Source organism: Seriola aureovittata, chromosome 13 (genome assembly GCF_021018895.1).
Source record: "Seriola aureovittata isolate HTS-2021-v1 ecotype China chromosome 13, ASM2101889v1, whole genome shotgun sequence".
Taxonomy (NCBI): Eukaryota; Metazoa; Chordata; class Actinopteri; order Carangiformes; family Carangidae; genus Seriola; species Seriola aureovittata.
This window is the reverse complement of record NC_079376.1, coordinates 5,612,037-5,629,094: the sequence shown is the minus strand read 5'-3', so window position 1 is coordinate 5,629,094 and position 17,058 is coordinate 5,612,037. Positions and strand designations below refer to the sequence as shown.

Sequence of the window (17,058 nt, the reverse complement as noted above, 5' to 3'; positions counted from 1 at the left end):
CCCTCATCTCAGGGTGATATTGTAGCATCAGTGGAAGAGCGCTATTTGAAGATGTATATCCATTATGAGTGTTTACAGCTTCCGTCATGATCGTTTCTCATCATCATTTTGTACGTCTTTCTTTCCTTTTGTTTAACTTCAAAGTTACGGTGTGCTGTTGTGGGAACTGCTGACTGGAGAAGTTCCATTTCGGGGTATCGACGGTCTTGCGGTGGCTTATGGAGTGGCAATGAACAAACTTGCTTTGCCCGTCCCCTCTACTTGTCCTGAGCCCTTTGCACGTCTCATGGAGGGTAAGACAGAAAAAATATTAATATTTCCTGCTCATAGCAAATTAGGTGAAACTTATCATGTAGAACTACGTCCAAGCATCTTATGTCGGAGAAAATATAAGACAGGTGTCAGTTTATGAGCTAAAACGATACTATTGAACTTTCATTATTAAACATGAGATGTGTAACCACAAGAATATTTTGTGTTCATCCACTGCAGCAAGGAAAGTCTCTGAAATATGAATAATGACTTGCATCAAATAACCAAAACAGAATATTTTATTACTTTCTGGAACTATGTGAATTGCCAAAAATAATTTTTGGTTGAGGGAAAGTTGGTTTGAGACTGTTTCTCATCTTTTGCCACAGACTGCTGGAGCTCAGACCCTCACTCGCGCCCACAGTTCACGTCTGTTTTGGACCATCTGACGACCATTGAGGAGTCAGGCTTTTTTGAAATGCCAGCAGAGTCCTTCCACTCTCTGCAGGACGACTGGAAACTGGAGATCCAGGAGATGTTTGATCAACTGAGGATGAAGGAAAAGGTAAAGATGAGATGAGTTTCTGTAAAAACCTGCAATTAAAACTCAGGCTCTTCTCTGATGACATACACATTAAAATCTATGTGCAATAGGAAGTTTAAAATTGTGAGTTGAATGCAGGTGTTTTACAGGCTTCAAATGTTTTTTCCTTGTTTCCCCAGGAGCTGCGATCGTGGGAGGAGGAGCTGACCCGAGCGGCGCTGCAGCAGAAGTGTCAGGAGGAGGCGCTGAGGAGGCGCGAGCAGGAACTGGCCGAGCGGGAGATTCACATCCTGGAGCGAGAGCTCAACATCATCATTCACCAGCTCTACCAGGAAAAGCCTCACGTGGAGAGCAGGCAGGGCAAGTTCCGCCGCAACCGCCTTAAACTCAAGGATGGGAACAGGATCAGCCTGCCTTCAGGTACTGCAAACAAACGGTGGTGCGACAGTGTCTGGTCAGTATACACAGGTTTTCAGTCTGAGCTGAAGTTATAGCTGGGATATTGTAATATAGTATTGGTCTATATTTGGTTTTACTTTAAATGTTTGCTTTGCAGGATCTTACAGGGTTAGATTTTGCTGATATTTTTGTACATGTAGAATTATTGGTCATCATTTTTTTTTATCACTAAATATTGTATAATGTACGGGATGCAATTTACTTTTTTTTTTAGATTTTCAGCATAAAATCACTGTGCAGGCGTCTCCCTCGCACGATCGACGGAGGAGTTTGCTCAGCAGCAGTTCCAGCCCTCCAACCAGTCCACCGATACTGCCCCGTCTGAGAGCCATCCAGCGTAAGAACCATGGGCACCTTATATTTACATTTTGATCAGATTTTTATTGATCATTATTACCATGGAGCACACACTTTTTCCTGCAGTTATTATTCATTATAAGCCGTTTAATGTTTGCCTTTTGTTTTCAGTTGTCTGATGTTTATCTTTACTAATCTCTTGTTTTGCAGTCACTCCGGGAGAGGGGTGTACAGCCTGGGGTCGCAACACAGGTTTTCAGCAGGATGATGAGGAGGTTGAGAGGAAGGGCTCCAGGAAGAAAGGCAGATCCCGTGCCTGTGGCCAATACAGGGAGCACAGCGCTGATGCCAGGTGAGAGGACAAAATGAACGAACTCAGCTTGCCGCTCAGTTTACTAAAATTTTTGGTCCAGTAAAAGTATCACTCCGCTTTCTACTGATAGCATTACTCCAATGTTTTTAGCGTAATAGGTTAGATCATGTACTGAAATGAAAAAAAGTGTCCTTGGGAAAACAAAATCTGAGCCTTGTTTTTATTATTTCTTCTTGACAGTGTGAAGCCTCCCCATGAGGGCAGCAGGCAGCGGTCCTGCAGCGCTCCAAACCTTCGCAGATCCCCGAGACACAGTCCAGCGGTGCCTGGGGTGCCGAGCCTTGTGGAGATGGGTAAGCAGGACCGGCGTGGTGGGTCTATTTTGTCTGCCGTATAAACACACTGCATGATAATACAGAAAAAAAAAGTCTTAAGGTTAAAGTGGTGGCAGACTGGCTGGAAAAACATGGAAGAGGAAAGTGAGAGAGTAACATACTTCACTCCCACATGGCTCTTAGTGGTTGACCTGGGGAACTCACAGATGTGCATGTTTGCAGCTGCATGAATGCAAACAGGCAGTTGCTGGAAAAGGATCTTGCTCACTCAGCAAACCGAATTCAGATGGAATTCAAGAATCAGTGTCGTACTAGGACTTTTTCATGTGTGTGAACTGCTCTGTGTATGTGTGTATGTGTGTGTGTGTGGGCTTGTTCGACTATATTCGTGAGAGTCCACTATACTTGTGAGGCCGGACAGCTTTGTGGGACTAAAATGCTGCACCACACGTTTAAAAGGCCACTTCAGGGTTAAGACTTTGTTTTAGAGTTAGGCACAGAATAAGGTTTATGTTGAGGTTAGAGAAATTGTTAATGTTAGGCATTCAGTTGTGATTGTAAAGTCAATGACAGTCCCCAAGACAAAGGTGTGTGTGTGTCTACAAATAGCCTACTGGTTTGTGAATGAGTGTAGAAGCTTTATATGACAGATATAACAGAACTGATATTAACATGTGAATGATCTTGTTTTCAGAAAATGAAGACTGCTGCTTCACTACTGAGCCAGGAGCAGCTCCTGGTCAGTCCTACCTCTGCATCCCCTTCCACAAGGAAGGTCACTCGGGGGTCGCTGCTACTGCTGAAAGTGAAGGAGATGAGTACTGCCCCAGTGGCCAGGTGCCAGGGACGCCACCGTGCAAGAAGAGCCCAGCAGGGGGTCGGCGCTCTGAGCTGGTGTTGCTGGGCTGTGGAGCTCTGCTGGCAGCCGTCGGACTGGGCTGCAACCTCTTAACTTTGGCCCAACCGGAGGAAAGCATTAAATCACGATGGGAGGGCTTCTTCCACAGAACAGTGGGGCAGAGGCGAAGCACCAGCCCCCCGACTCGCAGACTGTTCCGGCGGGAAAGCCCGCTGAAGCCCTCGGCGCCCTCACTACCCGAGCGAGGCCTACCCTCTTCCTATACACTGCTGTCCTTATCATCAGTGTCTGACTGCAACTCCACCCGCTCACTGCTGCGCTCCGACAGTGAGGAGCTGTTAGTGTACCGCCCCGCCTCACCACCCGCACAGGCCTCTGTCAAACTACAACATCAGGCCATCCAAACCCCAGTCAACCCGCTGGTCAACACCCACCTTGAGAGCTTCAAGCGTAACCCTCGCCAGTCTCTCACACCCACCCATGTACCCTGCGCTCCAAGTTCCTCACGTAGCCTGCGCCGAACACCATCAGACGGAGCCATCAAGAAAAGCTGCCCACCTAATAGTCTAGAACCTTTGCCAGAAAAAACAACATTGCAGAACACAGGTAAAGACACATTGGTCTGAAATATCTCAGCAACTACTGGATAGATTGGAGTGAAATTTGATAGAGACATTCAGACAGACGTTCATGTTCCCCTTCAGATGAATTCCAATATCTTTGGTGATGCATCATCAAGTCAACATTTCAGTTTGTAGCAAATGTTAGCATGCCATTTTGCTAAACCAATAGGGTGAACAAGGTGAACATGACATTGAAATTGTGAGCATGGTAGCATGCTAACGCTAGTAAGCTATTTAACTCAGAGCACTTCTGTCTGTCTGTAGACTCTGTTATTTATTGGTCTTAGTCTGTTGTTTAACAAACCTCTGAAACTGCATTCACACTATCTTGGAAAACCAAAACTCTCCACGACTTCAATTAGAATTAATTGTGTTCAATTATTTAAAATATTATATAATAACTATAATAAATAACAATATTGTTCTGATAACAGCCAGTCTGAAATATGATGTTGGCTTTTCTCTTAATGTTTTTCCTCCTTTTTACCACAACAGGCGGCTTCAGAGGTTTAAAAGAAGACTGTCATGAGGTCCCCCGGCTCCCGGATCCAAATATTGTGTTCCCTCCAACACCTCGTCGACGCTGTGCTCCTGAACGCCCCAAAACCCTGGACTTTGTAGCCCGGCCTCGGCCTTCGCCCCGGGCGCGCTGTGATGTGTTTTGGGCAGAGGGGAGGCCCAGGGGAAATGGACATAACCTGGGTAACGGTGAGTCCCCCGCCCACACGTCCAGCACAGAGACTCCCCCCACTGTAGAGTTTGGGAGAGACCCGGCGGTGCTGCCCACCCCCATGGAGGCCCCGACACCCTACTCCCCCCGCAGGAATGAAAACCTGTTGGATCATCAGGATGAGGGACAGTACCGGGATGGAACCGTACCACTCTGCAAACCGGAGATCAGCTTTCCCAAAGACTCACCTTACCGCTATAGACCTGGATTTTGGTCCTAACTCGGCCCCAGCCCTTCACTGGTCCAACACAAGGAGGGGACTGTCCTTGTTGTTAGCCTTTGGATTGTTACAGGTCTGGGTCAATTAGTATTTAAAAACTGAGTCTTTTTTTTAGCTTTAATTGGTACTTAATGAGGGTGGTTCACCTTTCTCCATCTACAATATTGTCAATAAATTACAGGTAGACATTTACTGTGCATATTTTACCTTTCTGACTTTTGTTGTATCACCATATGTGACAGAAATCCTCCAACTTGGCATCTAAAGCTACTACAACAAGCCATGGAAAGTGTTTGAAAATATAATTTGACCCAGGTCTGGTTGTTAATGCATTAGAAGGGCAGAAGAACCATTTTTCTTAACCCTGCCATTTGTCATTCAAGATGTGAAGGACTTTCTTTTCTCTGTGGGAATAAACAGATGAATGGCTTTGTAGCAGAATGGCATTAACAGTTTCACAAAGCTTTACATACTTTTCTTCATTTTAAACTTGAGTTGAAGATTGTGCATTTAATTAAGTGCACTTTTGGAAAGCATCATGAATGTAAAGCTTCAGGTTTTTTCCAAAAAAAAAACAAACAAAGAAACGCTGTCTCTGATTATTTGTAATTTGTCTGTTAAAAGCATTGTGTTATTTGAACTAATCTCTAACTCCTGTGCTAGTAGCTGATGAATTCCTGTTTTGTACTGAGCACCTGTCATCACCAATCACCTCTATAGAGTGACATCCCACGGACAGGGTATGCTGTTGTATAATATGAGCACTTCTTTGCATTAGCAACCTACAGTCTTGAAACAGTGTCAGTCCGACGTTTGACACTGTCTCGAGCTCTGAACTGTGAACTGTACTATAGAAAAGAATGTCACTAAAGCTTCGGTTTCAATTGGGACTGACTACCAGGAAGTCACAATATATCAATAATATCAATGAGCTCATTAATTCCTCATTGTTTGTTTGTGGCCCTGTCGGAGAAGCCTGTTTGGATCCCGAGCCACCAGTTGAGAAATGTTTCTCCAAACTAAAAAGGGAACTTTGTGTTTGTGATTCTGTAAATTGTCTGCCTCAAAAATTGTTCATCAAGGTGAAGGATGTAAAGTAAGTTTTAGGTTACGTAAACGAGAGACTGCATGGGTGTTGAATGGGCACACGGGTGAAGCAGGCCCTGGTGGCATGTGAAAGTTCGTTCGTCATTATTTACATTTGTACTGATTTGTTTTATTTTATTTATTGATTAATTTATCTGATGGTTTATTTTTATAATCCATTGTATTTGCCTTGATTTTTGACACTTATTAATGTTGCTCATGAATGTTTTCTGTGTTTTTGAGCGTTTGCACGAAACTTCAGTTGATTCTGAAAGTGCAACACTAAATAGATTTCACGACTGCAGCCACATCGACTTGCTTTATATTCAATTCAGTCAGTTTCACTGCATATTGAATTATCTTCTGTGTTTTTGCTTCTGGGCTTTTGCTTCAACCAGGGTGCAAGTAGTTTCAATCCAACTGAGAACTACAGCTGAAATGATTGATTAATCGATATATTGATAATCGATTAATAGTTGCAGTAAAAATGCCAAACATGTCTAGGTCTCAGCCTCTCAGTTGGGAGAATGTGTTGCTTTTCTTTATTTTATTTGACAGTAAACTGAATATTTTTTGCTTTTGCACTATTGTTCAGGAAAAACAAGCAAGTTTATGATAACAAGTTGGGCTTTAGGAAACAGTAACAGGCAGTTTTCAATATTTTATAGACTAAACATTTGAACAATCAAGAAAACAATCGACAAAATTGTAAAAGAAAAACTGTGGAAAAAAGGTATTTTATCGAGCTAAATGCATGAAAACTGGATTCTGCACATTATTTTCATTTTGTTTCCACATTTATTTAGGTTTTTCTAGATCAGACTGGGGTTAAATATTATTTTGAAATAATTTATACCCTTTGTTTCAACCTGCTAGACAAGCAAATTCATATTATTAGGTAAATTATGTAAAGAGGTTTCTAAGTCCGGCACGTAAACTGTCAAACTAGCAGGTAAAAAGAGCTAATTGATCAATTATTTGAAAAGTAATTAATAGAAACACTATCTGAATGCCTGTTTCTCTCATTTCATTTTCAAATGTCAAGTGACCTCTCAGTCTTTATCCTAAGTGTATGTACATGTAAATGTGAATGCTTTTTCTCTGAGGATGTGCAGAATGTGATCATGCTCAATGTACAAACACAGTGTTTCAAACTAAGGGTGTTAGTTGAAACGACATTCTCCCTGTAGCCAAGGTGTCATTAACTGTCTGAAATGTTACCATGAATAAGCTGATCCTACTGTTGCTGATGGACATTGTTCAGGTTGGGAATAATAATACTGTTATTGACTGACTTGTATTTGCACTGGAACACACTGATTTGAGTAAAATCATAGTAAACAACAACAACGAGGGTCACAGATTCTTTTACAAGTCTGTGTCTTTCTGTAATAAATGGAAGGCTAACAGGGTAACAGAAGCTTTTATCGATATGTTTATAATAACAACGGATCAAATGACTGTGTAATGTGAAAGATGTCACTCGTAGTGAAGAACCCACACCTGATTTATTGGAGACTCGCAACAGTTTGTGCCTCTCGTGTATTAGAATTAGCATTACATTACATACAGAGATAAGCGTCCATTTATCAGAAAGATAATTACTCAAAAATCTTCAACCATTTGGATGAAAACATTTTCAGCTCACTGCTCGATGAAGGAGATTTTTTAAAGCAGTTTGGTTTGGCTTAGGAAACAGAGTTGAAAACCTTTCTAGGCATAAATTGGACAAAATATTGTTTTCATCCACATGGTTTGAGAGGCCTTTGAGGATTGTGCGAACACATTCAGAAGTAGGAACTACAACTAAGTATTGTTAAATTACTTTGTTTTTTTAAACATCACCTTCCTGAGAAAAGGATAGCTACCACTGTGACATTAAAGTAGCTAAAGCTAACACCAGAGGAACAAACTGGGGCAACCCAACACCAAACAACAGACAGAGTTAGCAGGTGAACATAGTGGAGCACTTAGCAGCTACAGAGTCTTATTCCCTCAGGAACTGGTGAAGACCAAAAACTGAACTAAAATGAGAGCGAATATTGGACTTACATTCATCAGGTGGTCAGAAAACACGTCGTCGAATGAATGCTAATGTTGCTCTGTGAGAAAAACAGATCAGTTATTGCAGGTTTAAAGTATTAGTTCTCGCTCCACTTTTAAATAATTGCCTGTGTTATAATCAGGATCTTTTTCTGACTCATGCCTCCTTATATAATTTTCTGAAAAATCACCTCCATGACCCATCTTATTACCGAGGCCTCACCATGGCAACTGCAGAGACAAAAAGGCATACAAATCATTTCAATCGGCTTCAGTTCACTTGTTTATTTACACATGTGCTTTCATCAGCATCTCTCCATAGATCTATTTTAGCTTATGAGGAATATCATGAAGATGAAAGTTAAAAACTGAAGGGAAATCCACTGCTGCAGCGCCACAAGAAAATATTTCAATCAATAGACACATTTATTACGCATACCTTTACAGTAAACACACAGTATTTGTTGATACAGTAAATGCTGTGGATGAAGTGCTTCGTTTTGGCATTAATAAACACAAGTAGCTTGACTCTCCATAATATTTTCTTGTCATTTCTATAAAGTAGCCTATTTACATTTTGTGATATGTCTCTTAAATTCATACTGCAATTAGCAACCATGTGCTCTTGATGTCCTTCCCTATGCATTTTAAAGTAGAAACCTACTTAGAGAAAGCACCTTTATTAAGATATAGTTGAAAGTATAAAAAAAATCTCGATCTTTTGTAGTACTTTCAAAATCAAAGTATGGTGACACAAGTGTAGGTGGTTGTTACTCACTTGCTCCATGCCATTCAAAAGACATCTTGTGCGAGGGCAGGTGCTAATTTACAGTTACACTTGCCTGCAGACTTGCTGGATTCACTCTACGGACCTTGTTGCTCCTGTCTCTATCACAAGTGTTGGGCCTGTATGTGCAATGTTTGGACTGGCAGTGCATCAGTTTGTAATGGTTAAAACATACTTGGGATCGATTCATACTAGATAAGTTTAGTGGTTTGGAGACAGAAACTCAATATCTGGTACAATTTAAAAAAAAAAAAAAAAAGAAATGCTTCAAGCACACAACGGGGAAGCTCAATCACATAACTGGCAACCAGATGCTGTGCAAAGCAAAGGCAAACATAACATCGCTTCACACCAAGACCTCTGACTCATGTGTAAGGTCTGGGTGGCACACAGTAGGGCTGAAATTTATGACGGGTGAGAAGTCATCAGACATCAGAGTGCTTATGTCGCCTCTTTCTTTTCCCTTTGGGCATTCCGGCGAATCTTCATCTCTGTCAGCTGGATGTAGCGGATGACATTGGTGTCTGAAAAACAAAGACAGGAAAAGGCTGATTTATATCCTGCTCAGACAGGAAATGGAGCATAAATCTACCACTTAAACTGAACAGACCGTGACATAGTAAAATGGCTACAGGAATTAATTTTTGGAAATATTTTCTCAGGGACTCATAAAACATGTTTTTGTTTCCACATGGAGCACCATGCCCTGTTTTTTTTTTAGCTTATCCTGTTGGGTTTAGAAATGGTCTTACAGGACAATCATGTTATCAATCAAGTGAAACATTAACAAAGCTGCAATTATTGGACATTTATATGACAACAATAAATATAAATCATTTAAAGATTTCAAGAGCTGAAGAGGATTGTCGAATACGTTCTGAAGCCTTGAGTTTGAGTGAACCTTTGAATTTAAAATAATTCACATCACATTGTTGTTTAAAGTAATTAAAAAGTAACACAATGAAAAGTGACAAGCGTAGTGTAATTGTGTGTCAAAATGAGGCCTTGGGACTCGAAGGGTCCCCCTGCAATAGAAAATAGTTTAATACCATTCTCCAGATGTTACAGCAGAAGAAGAAGCTATGAAATTACTAATGTTACAGATATTGCGATGGCTGCACCTAACTAACTAACGCAGCATTTTTCCTGCGTGTCATTCGCCTGCTGTTCCCTTCCTGTCCTGCAGTAGTCCTCTGTGTTTCCCAGCATCCCTCATTACCTGACTTACACACTCACCTGTGCACCTGTTTCCAATCCCCTAATTAGCTCCCCTCTATATGTGCCAGTAGTAGTTTCTTACATGTCAAAGTATAAACAGCACACCTACATCTGAGCCCTTTCAGTGCCTCACCGAGCCTTTATATTTATATATATATATTTTATTTTTCTTCGATCCAGTATGTGCGGAAGTTTCGTGAAATTCGGTACAGGCTGTGTTTTTCTTTCAGCCCATTTCATCGTCCCCAAGTCAGATCAATGGGAATTCATGGGTTTGGTACCAACAGAGGTCAGTTGGCCGGTTAAATCAATATTTCAATATCTCAACAACTATTTCATGGATTACCAGGAAATTTGGTACAAACATTTATGGTCCCCAGAGGATCAATCCCACTGCCTTTGGTTATCCCCTGTTAAATGCCACCATCAGGCCACATTTTGCATTTATTCAAAGGTAAAACCTCAAAAACAAATTTATGGTAATTCATGGTTCCCAGATTATATTTTCTTATGACTGATGATTCCCTATAACAATTAATTAGCAAATGTCACACACTAAACCCTTGATGGTAAACATTATACCTGGTCAACATCAACACGCTTGCATGATCATTGTGAGCATGTTAGGTGCTTAAAGTGAAGATGTTGATGCAGATGTGAACTGTAGACTCTTAGTCTCGTTACTTAAAAAACTACAAAATACATTAAGAGGTTGTTTACTACCAATCAGTTAATGTGCTTATTATCAACAAGCTGCACAAACAGAGCACATACTCAAACACGGGGTGTGTGGTTTAATCCAGCTGTTGTTTATGGTCTTTGACATAAGAAGATTCAGGAGCCCCTGACTTACACTTGTGCATGCAAACAATGCAGCCAGGTCTAGAGAACTAATTAGATACTGGAGCTCAGTGTCACAGTGTGTCGGTCCTGACCTGATGGCTCCTGTTTGTGCGACTCCTTCAGATAGTGCAGGGCCTTCTGGAAGTCTCCTAGGTGGTAGTAGGCCACTCCGGATCGATAGAGAGCTTTGAAGTTCTTTCCCTCCTTGTGCAGCACTTTCAGACAGTATTCCTTCACTCGCTCATAGTTCACCAGCTCCATTTGTAAAAGACAGGCTGGATTGGGGAAAAGACAAGAGAGAGGAAGAAGTTAATAGCGATAGCACTGAATGAGCCAATGTTTGGATTTAATCACATAGGGTAGCAGAAGTGCTGATGTGTCCTGTCACCAAACTACGATGGGTTCTTTGGTTAGATCTTTAATATAAAACTAATATAATGATTGATTTGCCGAGGGGTGAATAAATACCATCTACATGAAGTGAAAATCAAAGAAAGTGAGGGGGATAGTGGGGTAAACCCAAGAATGACTCATACTCTGTATGAATCATTCATGAGCTCTGGAGTATTCCCAGAATCTTCCCCTGCTGAAAAGAGAACAGATAAGTGTAGTGTGTGTGTATGTGTGTGTGTGTGTGTGTGTGTGTGTGTGTGTGTGTGTGTGTGTGTGTGTGAAACGTCGCTTACCGGCCAAGCTGTTGTAACACTCCAGCTCTGCATTCTCCATGGCCCCCTTCTGCTCATCTGTCAGCGTGGTGGACTTGCTGATGGTCGGCAGGAGGGAGGACGGGGACTTGGAGCTGGTGTCCGGATCCCCCAGCACCCTGCACAGCCCCTTGATCTCCAGCAGAGCGCGGTGATACTTGCCGATCGCCTCTCGGTACTTCTTATCCTTATAGCACTGGGTACCTTGGCACTTGAAGTCCAGCGCCCGCCTCACGACGTCGGCTGGCTCGTTGTGGGATGGTTGTTTCCACATCGACCCACCATGATGCCTCTGCTGCTGGAGCTGCTGCTGCTGCTGCTGCTGCTGCTGGTGGTATCTGGCATCTTTGGTCCGGCTGCTGCTGCTGTTGGGAGGCTGAGCGCACTGCTGGAGCTTCGGGGAGCCGCCGCCGCCGCTGTCGGTGAGGCTGCCTCTGCCGCCGTCCACCCTGCCGTCGTGCCCAGCCGGAATCACGCTCATTTCGATGTTATTTTATTCTAGCTGCCCTGACGCCCGGCTGTAAATTAGCTGGGAAACTGACGCCCTTTCACTGCATCCTCTCGGCCGTAGTCGCGTCCTCGCTTCGCCTGTGTCGCAGCTACGTCTTCTGTGTGCGCAACCCTGCGCGATGCGCGCTCCACCGTTGTAGCCTTTTCTAGTATTTTTCCCCTCCGACGAGCCGATTGGTCGATGAATGCAGGGCCAATGGTCTCATGGAGGTCGTCCAGCAGGAAGAGGAGAGGTTTGATTTCATTATCTGTTTCTTTGGAAATAATTTCATCATCGATTTGTGTGCAAACTGAACACAATGTTCTATTTAAAATGCTTTTCTTTGTTGTTTGGCAGATGTTTTATTCACAAATGGAAATTTCAATCATGCATTATTGTTTTTAATTGACATAGAAGTCACGAGTGTTATTTTTTAATCCTGCCTCAACAGATGTCAGTATACTTTGTGTTCTTTATCTTGTAAGCCTTGTATCATTTAGTGTTACAGCCAAATAAAAGAACAGTGAAGGCCAATTATTGATAGTGACATTTTTATCAGATTTCTCTCTCTCTAGGCCATAAGCAAATGCTTGTAGACATTTCCAGTATTTCAGCCTCCTTAAACTAAATAGACCGAGGCTATATTACAGTAAGAACAGCTCTTATCGCCGGTGAAGATCAACCCCCTCCTTCCGCCGAAATATTCCTTTCAGTCTGTCGCTCTTATCACAGATTGGAGGAATGCAGCCATCTCTACTCAGATGAACCAGATAGCCTCGATCATCTGCCTGCCTCCCTCCCCAACTGCTCGTTTACTGCGCAGCCACTTCAGACAGACTCATGTCAGGCCACAGTCTCTGTAATGTCAGGCTATGATGTCATTCAAACCGGGGGTTTCTGCAGGGTAATGGTGTTACGAGTCACTATTAAGATTGGGGAGGAAAGCCAGGTGAAGACAGACGAATGAGGTCGTTCTCATTTTATCGACAACACTGAGTGTGTGTGAGCTTGTTTAACCTCCATGCTTATAGATCCATCTGTCCTGTCACGGTCACAGGGCAGTGCACTCAGCTGTCCGGGTGTGTCCCTGGAATTTCAGCTCCCTGGAGCAAATGCTGCTGATCAAAAATAAAAACCATGAACTGCAAAAGCTATTAAAATACGACTGGTTGTTTCATGCTTTGACCGATGTTATTTCACAATGTCACGTGCCTTTATTTGGACTCTAGATAAACATCTGCTGCCAAGAAAGATGTAGCTACACATGCACAAACAATATCTCTCTATGAAATGAAAGAGAAGATTCCTGTGTGCATGTGTAGTCAATGGGGATATAAACAAGACCCGTGGTAAAAGTACTAGTACCATACAGTAAAAAAAAAGTTCAGCATTCAAAATGTTAAAAAGTTAGTTAAAATGTGTTAAATTATAAATGAATCTATCATAAACTTATCTGTAGTGCATTAATGTGCATGTAGAATTTTAATGTTGCAGCTGCTTTGAGGTACAGCCAATTTGTAACTACTTTATAAGGCTGCAACCAATTATTATTTTCATTATCGATACATTTCCTGACTATTTTGTTGATCAATCAGTTGTTTGTTTGTAAATATGAAGAAAATAGACATAAATAATGACAATATGCATCAACTGCTTCTTCATTCAATTTCAAGCCAACAATACAGCTTCAGCTTCAGCCTGTGCAGAAGATGCAATAATCATATATTTAGAGTGAGAATGTATCACTGATTTTGATTTAGAATTGTTTGTTGCTTTATTCAGCCATCTTTCATTTGTAAAAATATAACCACTCAGCTGTAGCTACTCACACCTGACTGAATGCAAGCAAAAGATTCAATACTTTCAAATGGATCAATATTTTTAGTCTTATCTCTCTGCACCAGATTCTTTGAGGATGAAAAACTATACTATCCTCATGGATTGTGCATTTTTACAGAGAACCCACTCTTTTCTAAGAATTCACATTTCTTATTCCTGTGCCCCAGAACAGTTTGGTCAACATTTGTGAACATGCAACACTCTCCCCTAAAGTTAGAAACCAAAGAGACAACCTTAAAATGTGCAATATCATCCCAGTTTGTTCTATAACAATGATGCTGTGAGGTCATAAAAAGTTAGTGTCATTTCTTACATCAAAATGGGTGTTTAAACTTTATATCTAATTTAAAATCTGGATTAGACCTGTTGGAGGGTTATTGAGGTACTCAAAGTAATTATACCCTCAGTAACCTGACTGATGAAAACAAGCCTTAGGCTTTTTTAGAATATGACATTTGTAAATTTATACGTTCAGAACCAGTTTTTCTACTGTATTAGTTCATCATTTGCACTACAGCTCTTAATGTGGGGGAGTTCAATTAAAAAGTGCATTCCACATTTTCATTCGTCACTTATGACATGTAATCGATATTTTAATAGAATACACAACTCTTGACACAGAACAAAGTCAGTGCCCTTGTGTCGTCTGTGGAGGATTTGAGGATCCTGTGATTTCTAGCTTTAGGACAGATAATACAAACTTAATGTCCTTGGGCACAATAATAATGTGACATTTAAGCCTTTTATTTAGACAAATTTGCTTTCAAATGAATGAACAGTATGTTCTTAAATGTTGTGATTATTATTCATTTGTATCTTAAACTTCATGCACAGCAGTTTTACCTTCACTTCCTGCTGCAGTTGATGAGACAAAGCGGGAAAACTCGTCACAGCACCGGATCTTTCGGCCCAGACTCGCCCTAGTCTTTGCCAGAGTCATATGAGTAACAGCATAAGAAAAGTAACTGTGGACATGGATGTGGGCCTGTTATAAGACATGTTAGGTTCAAATAATACATCCATCCATCAACATCCATTTGTGGGGAACGAACAAACACCTGTAACAGACGGATGAGCAGGAAGGGGAGGCCGAGCAGAGAAGCGTCACACTGTTTATACACTGCCCCCATGTGGTGATTGCGCAGTGTTGGCGCCATTTTGGATTTGCGTAAATACGGACGACAACAAACATGATGGCCTCAGTGAATCTGTGGGGTGCCGAATGTAAAGATTCAGTTACAATTTCTTTTTAGCTCACTTTCCTCACATTTAGCTAATTTTCATCTCATTTGAAACAGAAATTCATGTAAAATATCATATTATACTTAACAATGTGTATGAATCTTAAGTCTAAAAGTTAAAAGTTAAATCTAAATATTAAATCTAAATCTAAATGTTTAATCCAAATATTTATTATTATTATATTATTCTGGCCTGTGCAGCAACAGATAACAAACATGATTCGATATTATTATAGAACAAAGCTATATTAAATTTTGTATTTGTGGTGTTGGTTAGTTGGTTTCTATGGATACCTGCTCATCTGCACCTGCTCTTCCTCTCCCACGACCTCCGCTGCCTCACTCCGGCCCCGAGCCCGGCCTATGTGATATGAGGTGAAATCAGAGCTAGCAACGCTCGCTTCCTGGACACTTTAACATGCAAAACAACGTCATATGTGTGACTGATAGTAAAAGAAAAATGTCAGTGTAACTAGTTAGGTGCTACACTTTTTTCATAGATGTGCCACTGGAAATTCAACGTAAAGGTTCAAAAGAAACGTTAGCTGTACTAGTAGTATAGCTAACTTAGCATTAGCAGTGTAGCTAACTTTGTTGATGCTTCTAGCTTTGCCTGATATACAAACGCAGGTGGCTACTAGCTAGCTTGTAATTGTATTTCCAACAAAAAAAATCACCAAACATATTAGCTTGACAGCATCGCGTACAATCAACAGTCATGTTGGTTGTTTACACTCATTATGGTAATCTTTCTATGTTTTCTTATTTGTGAATGAGCCCTTCTGTATTAGGATATCACAACGACTAGCACTGCTATGTTCTCTCTCTCTCTCGCTCTCTCTCTCTCTCTCTCTCTCTCTCTCTCTCTCTCTCTCTCTCTCTCTCTCTCTCTCTCTCTCTCTCTCTCTCTCTCTCTCTCTCTCTCTCTCGTCCACTCATGACAAATCTATTAGGAGAAATATGCTATTGGAGCAGTCAAGGTAACTTTCAATGTGACAAACATTAGCTTTGCCATGTGTGTCAATGCGCACAACTACAATGTTTACAGTCCTACACACCAGGTAAGATGGACAGAGAAAAGTCAGACTTCAGCAGAAAGGTGCAGCACGTTTCCTTCATCTTTTCTTTTCCCCACAGGAACAGATGCAAACGACTGGCAGTTAACATTTGGAGAAATATGTTATTTTTCAGTGGGACAAGCATCAGTATAAGGCCAGTATATTGTTGATCTACAAGTGACACATTTTTAAGCTTTCATGTTTATCAGATGGAGGAGCGTTTTGTAAATATGCACTTAAAAAAAAGAAAAAGGAGTTTGTAATTTGTGTAATAGCATTTCCACACAGATCATAGTTAAACATTTAAGATGAGTTGAAATGATTCTGTTTATTACATTAATTGTTTTTTAACTTGTCATCATCACTAATGCATCTGAAAATAAAAAAATAAATAAGCAAATAATGTGACTATTACTACACTGCTCAAAAAAAATTAATCATCACAGCATAACACCAAATCAGTTAAACTTCAGGGATATCAATCTGTCCATTTAGGAAGCACAAGTGATTGTGAATCAATTTCACCTGCTTTGGTGCAAATTAAAGTGACAACAAGTGCAATTGAGAGGCAAAAGCAAGACAACTCCCAAAAAGGGAATGGTTTTGCATGTGATGGCCACAGACAACTGCTCTCTCCTTAACATGCCTGAGTGATTCTTCTCTAGTTTTGTGTTTTACCAGTGTCCTTGTCACTGCTGGTAGCATAAGGCAGTACCTGCAGTCCAATCAGGTTGCACAGGTAGTCCAGCTCCTCCAGGATGGCACATCCGTACGTTTGGTCGCAAGGTTTGTGGTGTCTCCCAGCACAGTCTCAAGAGCATGGAGGAGATACCAGGAGACAGGCCGTTACATGAGGGGAGCTGGACAGGGCCGTAGAAGGGCATCAACTCAGCAGCAGGACTGGTACCTGCCAAAGAGTCCAAACCTGCTAAATCACTGTGTCAACTAACATGACAAGGAGTTAAGACCCTGTCTTTACCATGATCCCATCCATAATGTTTAAACCTGAGAACATATGGTTGGGATTACGTTTGCATCAATCCCACCCAATGAATTGTTCTCTGTCTCCTCCGGGACAGCAGGGGGCAATCAGCTGTGGTTTAGGAGACGGAAGTTA

General features: G+C 41.4%; 2 protein-coding genes across 2 annotated transcripts in view; one reads left to right on the top strand and one right to left on the bottom strand.

Moving 5' to 3' along the window:
* The window catches only part of map3k9 (mitogen-activated protein kinase kinase kinase 9), a 30,596-nt gene extending 22,295 nt beyond the window's left edge, over positions 1-8,301 (top strand). The window contains exons 4-11 of the mRNA XM_056394307.1: positions 145-293; positions 642-817; positions 976-1,216; positions 1,470-1,592; positions 1,763-1,904; positions 2,106-2,218; positions 2,895-3,665; positions 4,178-8,301. Of these exons, the coding sequence (XP_056250282.1) occupies positions 145-293; positions 642-817; positions 976-1,216; positions 1,470-1,592; positions 1,763-1,904; positions 2,106-2,218; positions 2,895-3,665; positions 4,178-4,632 (2,170 nt within the window). The 3' untranslated portion in view covers positions 4,633-8,301. The remainder of the gene's footprint in view (positions 1-144; positions 294-641; positions 818-975; positions 1,217-1,469; positions 1,593-1,762; positions 1,905-2,105; positions 2,219-2,894; positions 3,666-4,177) is intronic.
* LOC130180673 (tetratricopeptide repeat protein 9A) lies at positions 8,027-12,914 on the bottom strand. Its single transcript, XM_056394347.1, has 3 exons — positions 11,296-12,914; positions 10,702-10,884; positions 8,027-9,072 (listed from the first exon to the last, which is right to left on the bottom strand). The coding sequence occupies exons 1-3, from the start codon at positions 11,792-11,794 to the stop codon at positions 8,990-8,992; spliced, it is 765 nt and encodes a 254-aa protein (XP_056250322.1). The 5' UTR covers positions 11,795-12,914; the 3' UTR covers positions 8,027-8,989.
* Positions 12,915-17,058: the final 4,144 nt, after the last annotated feature.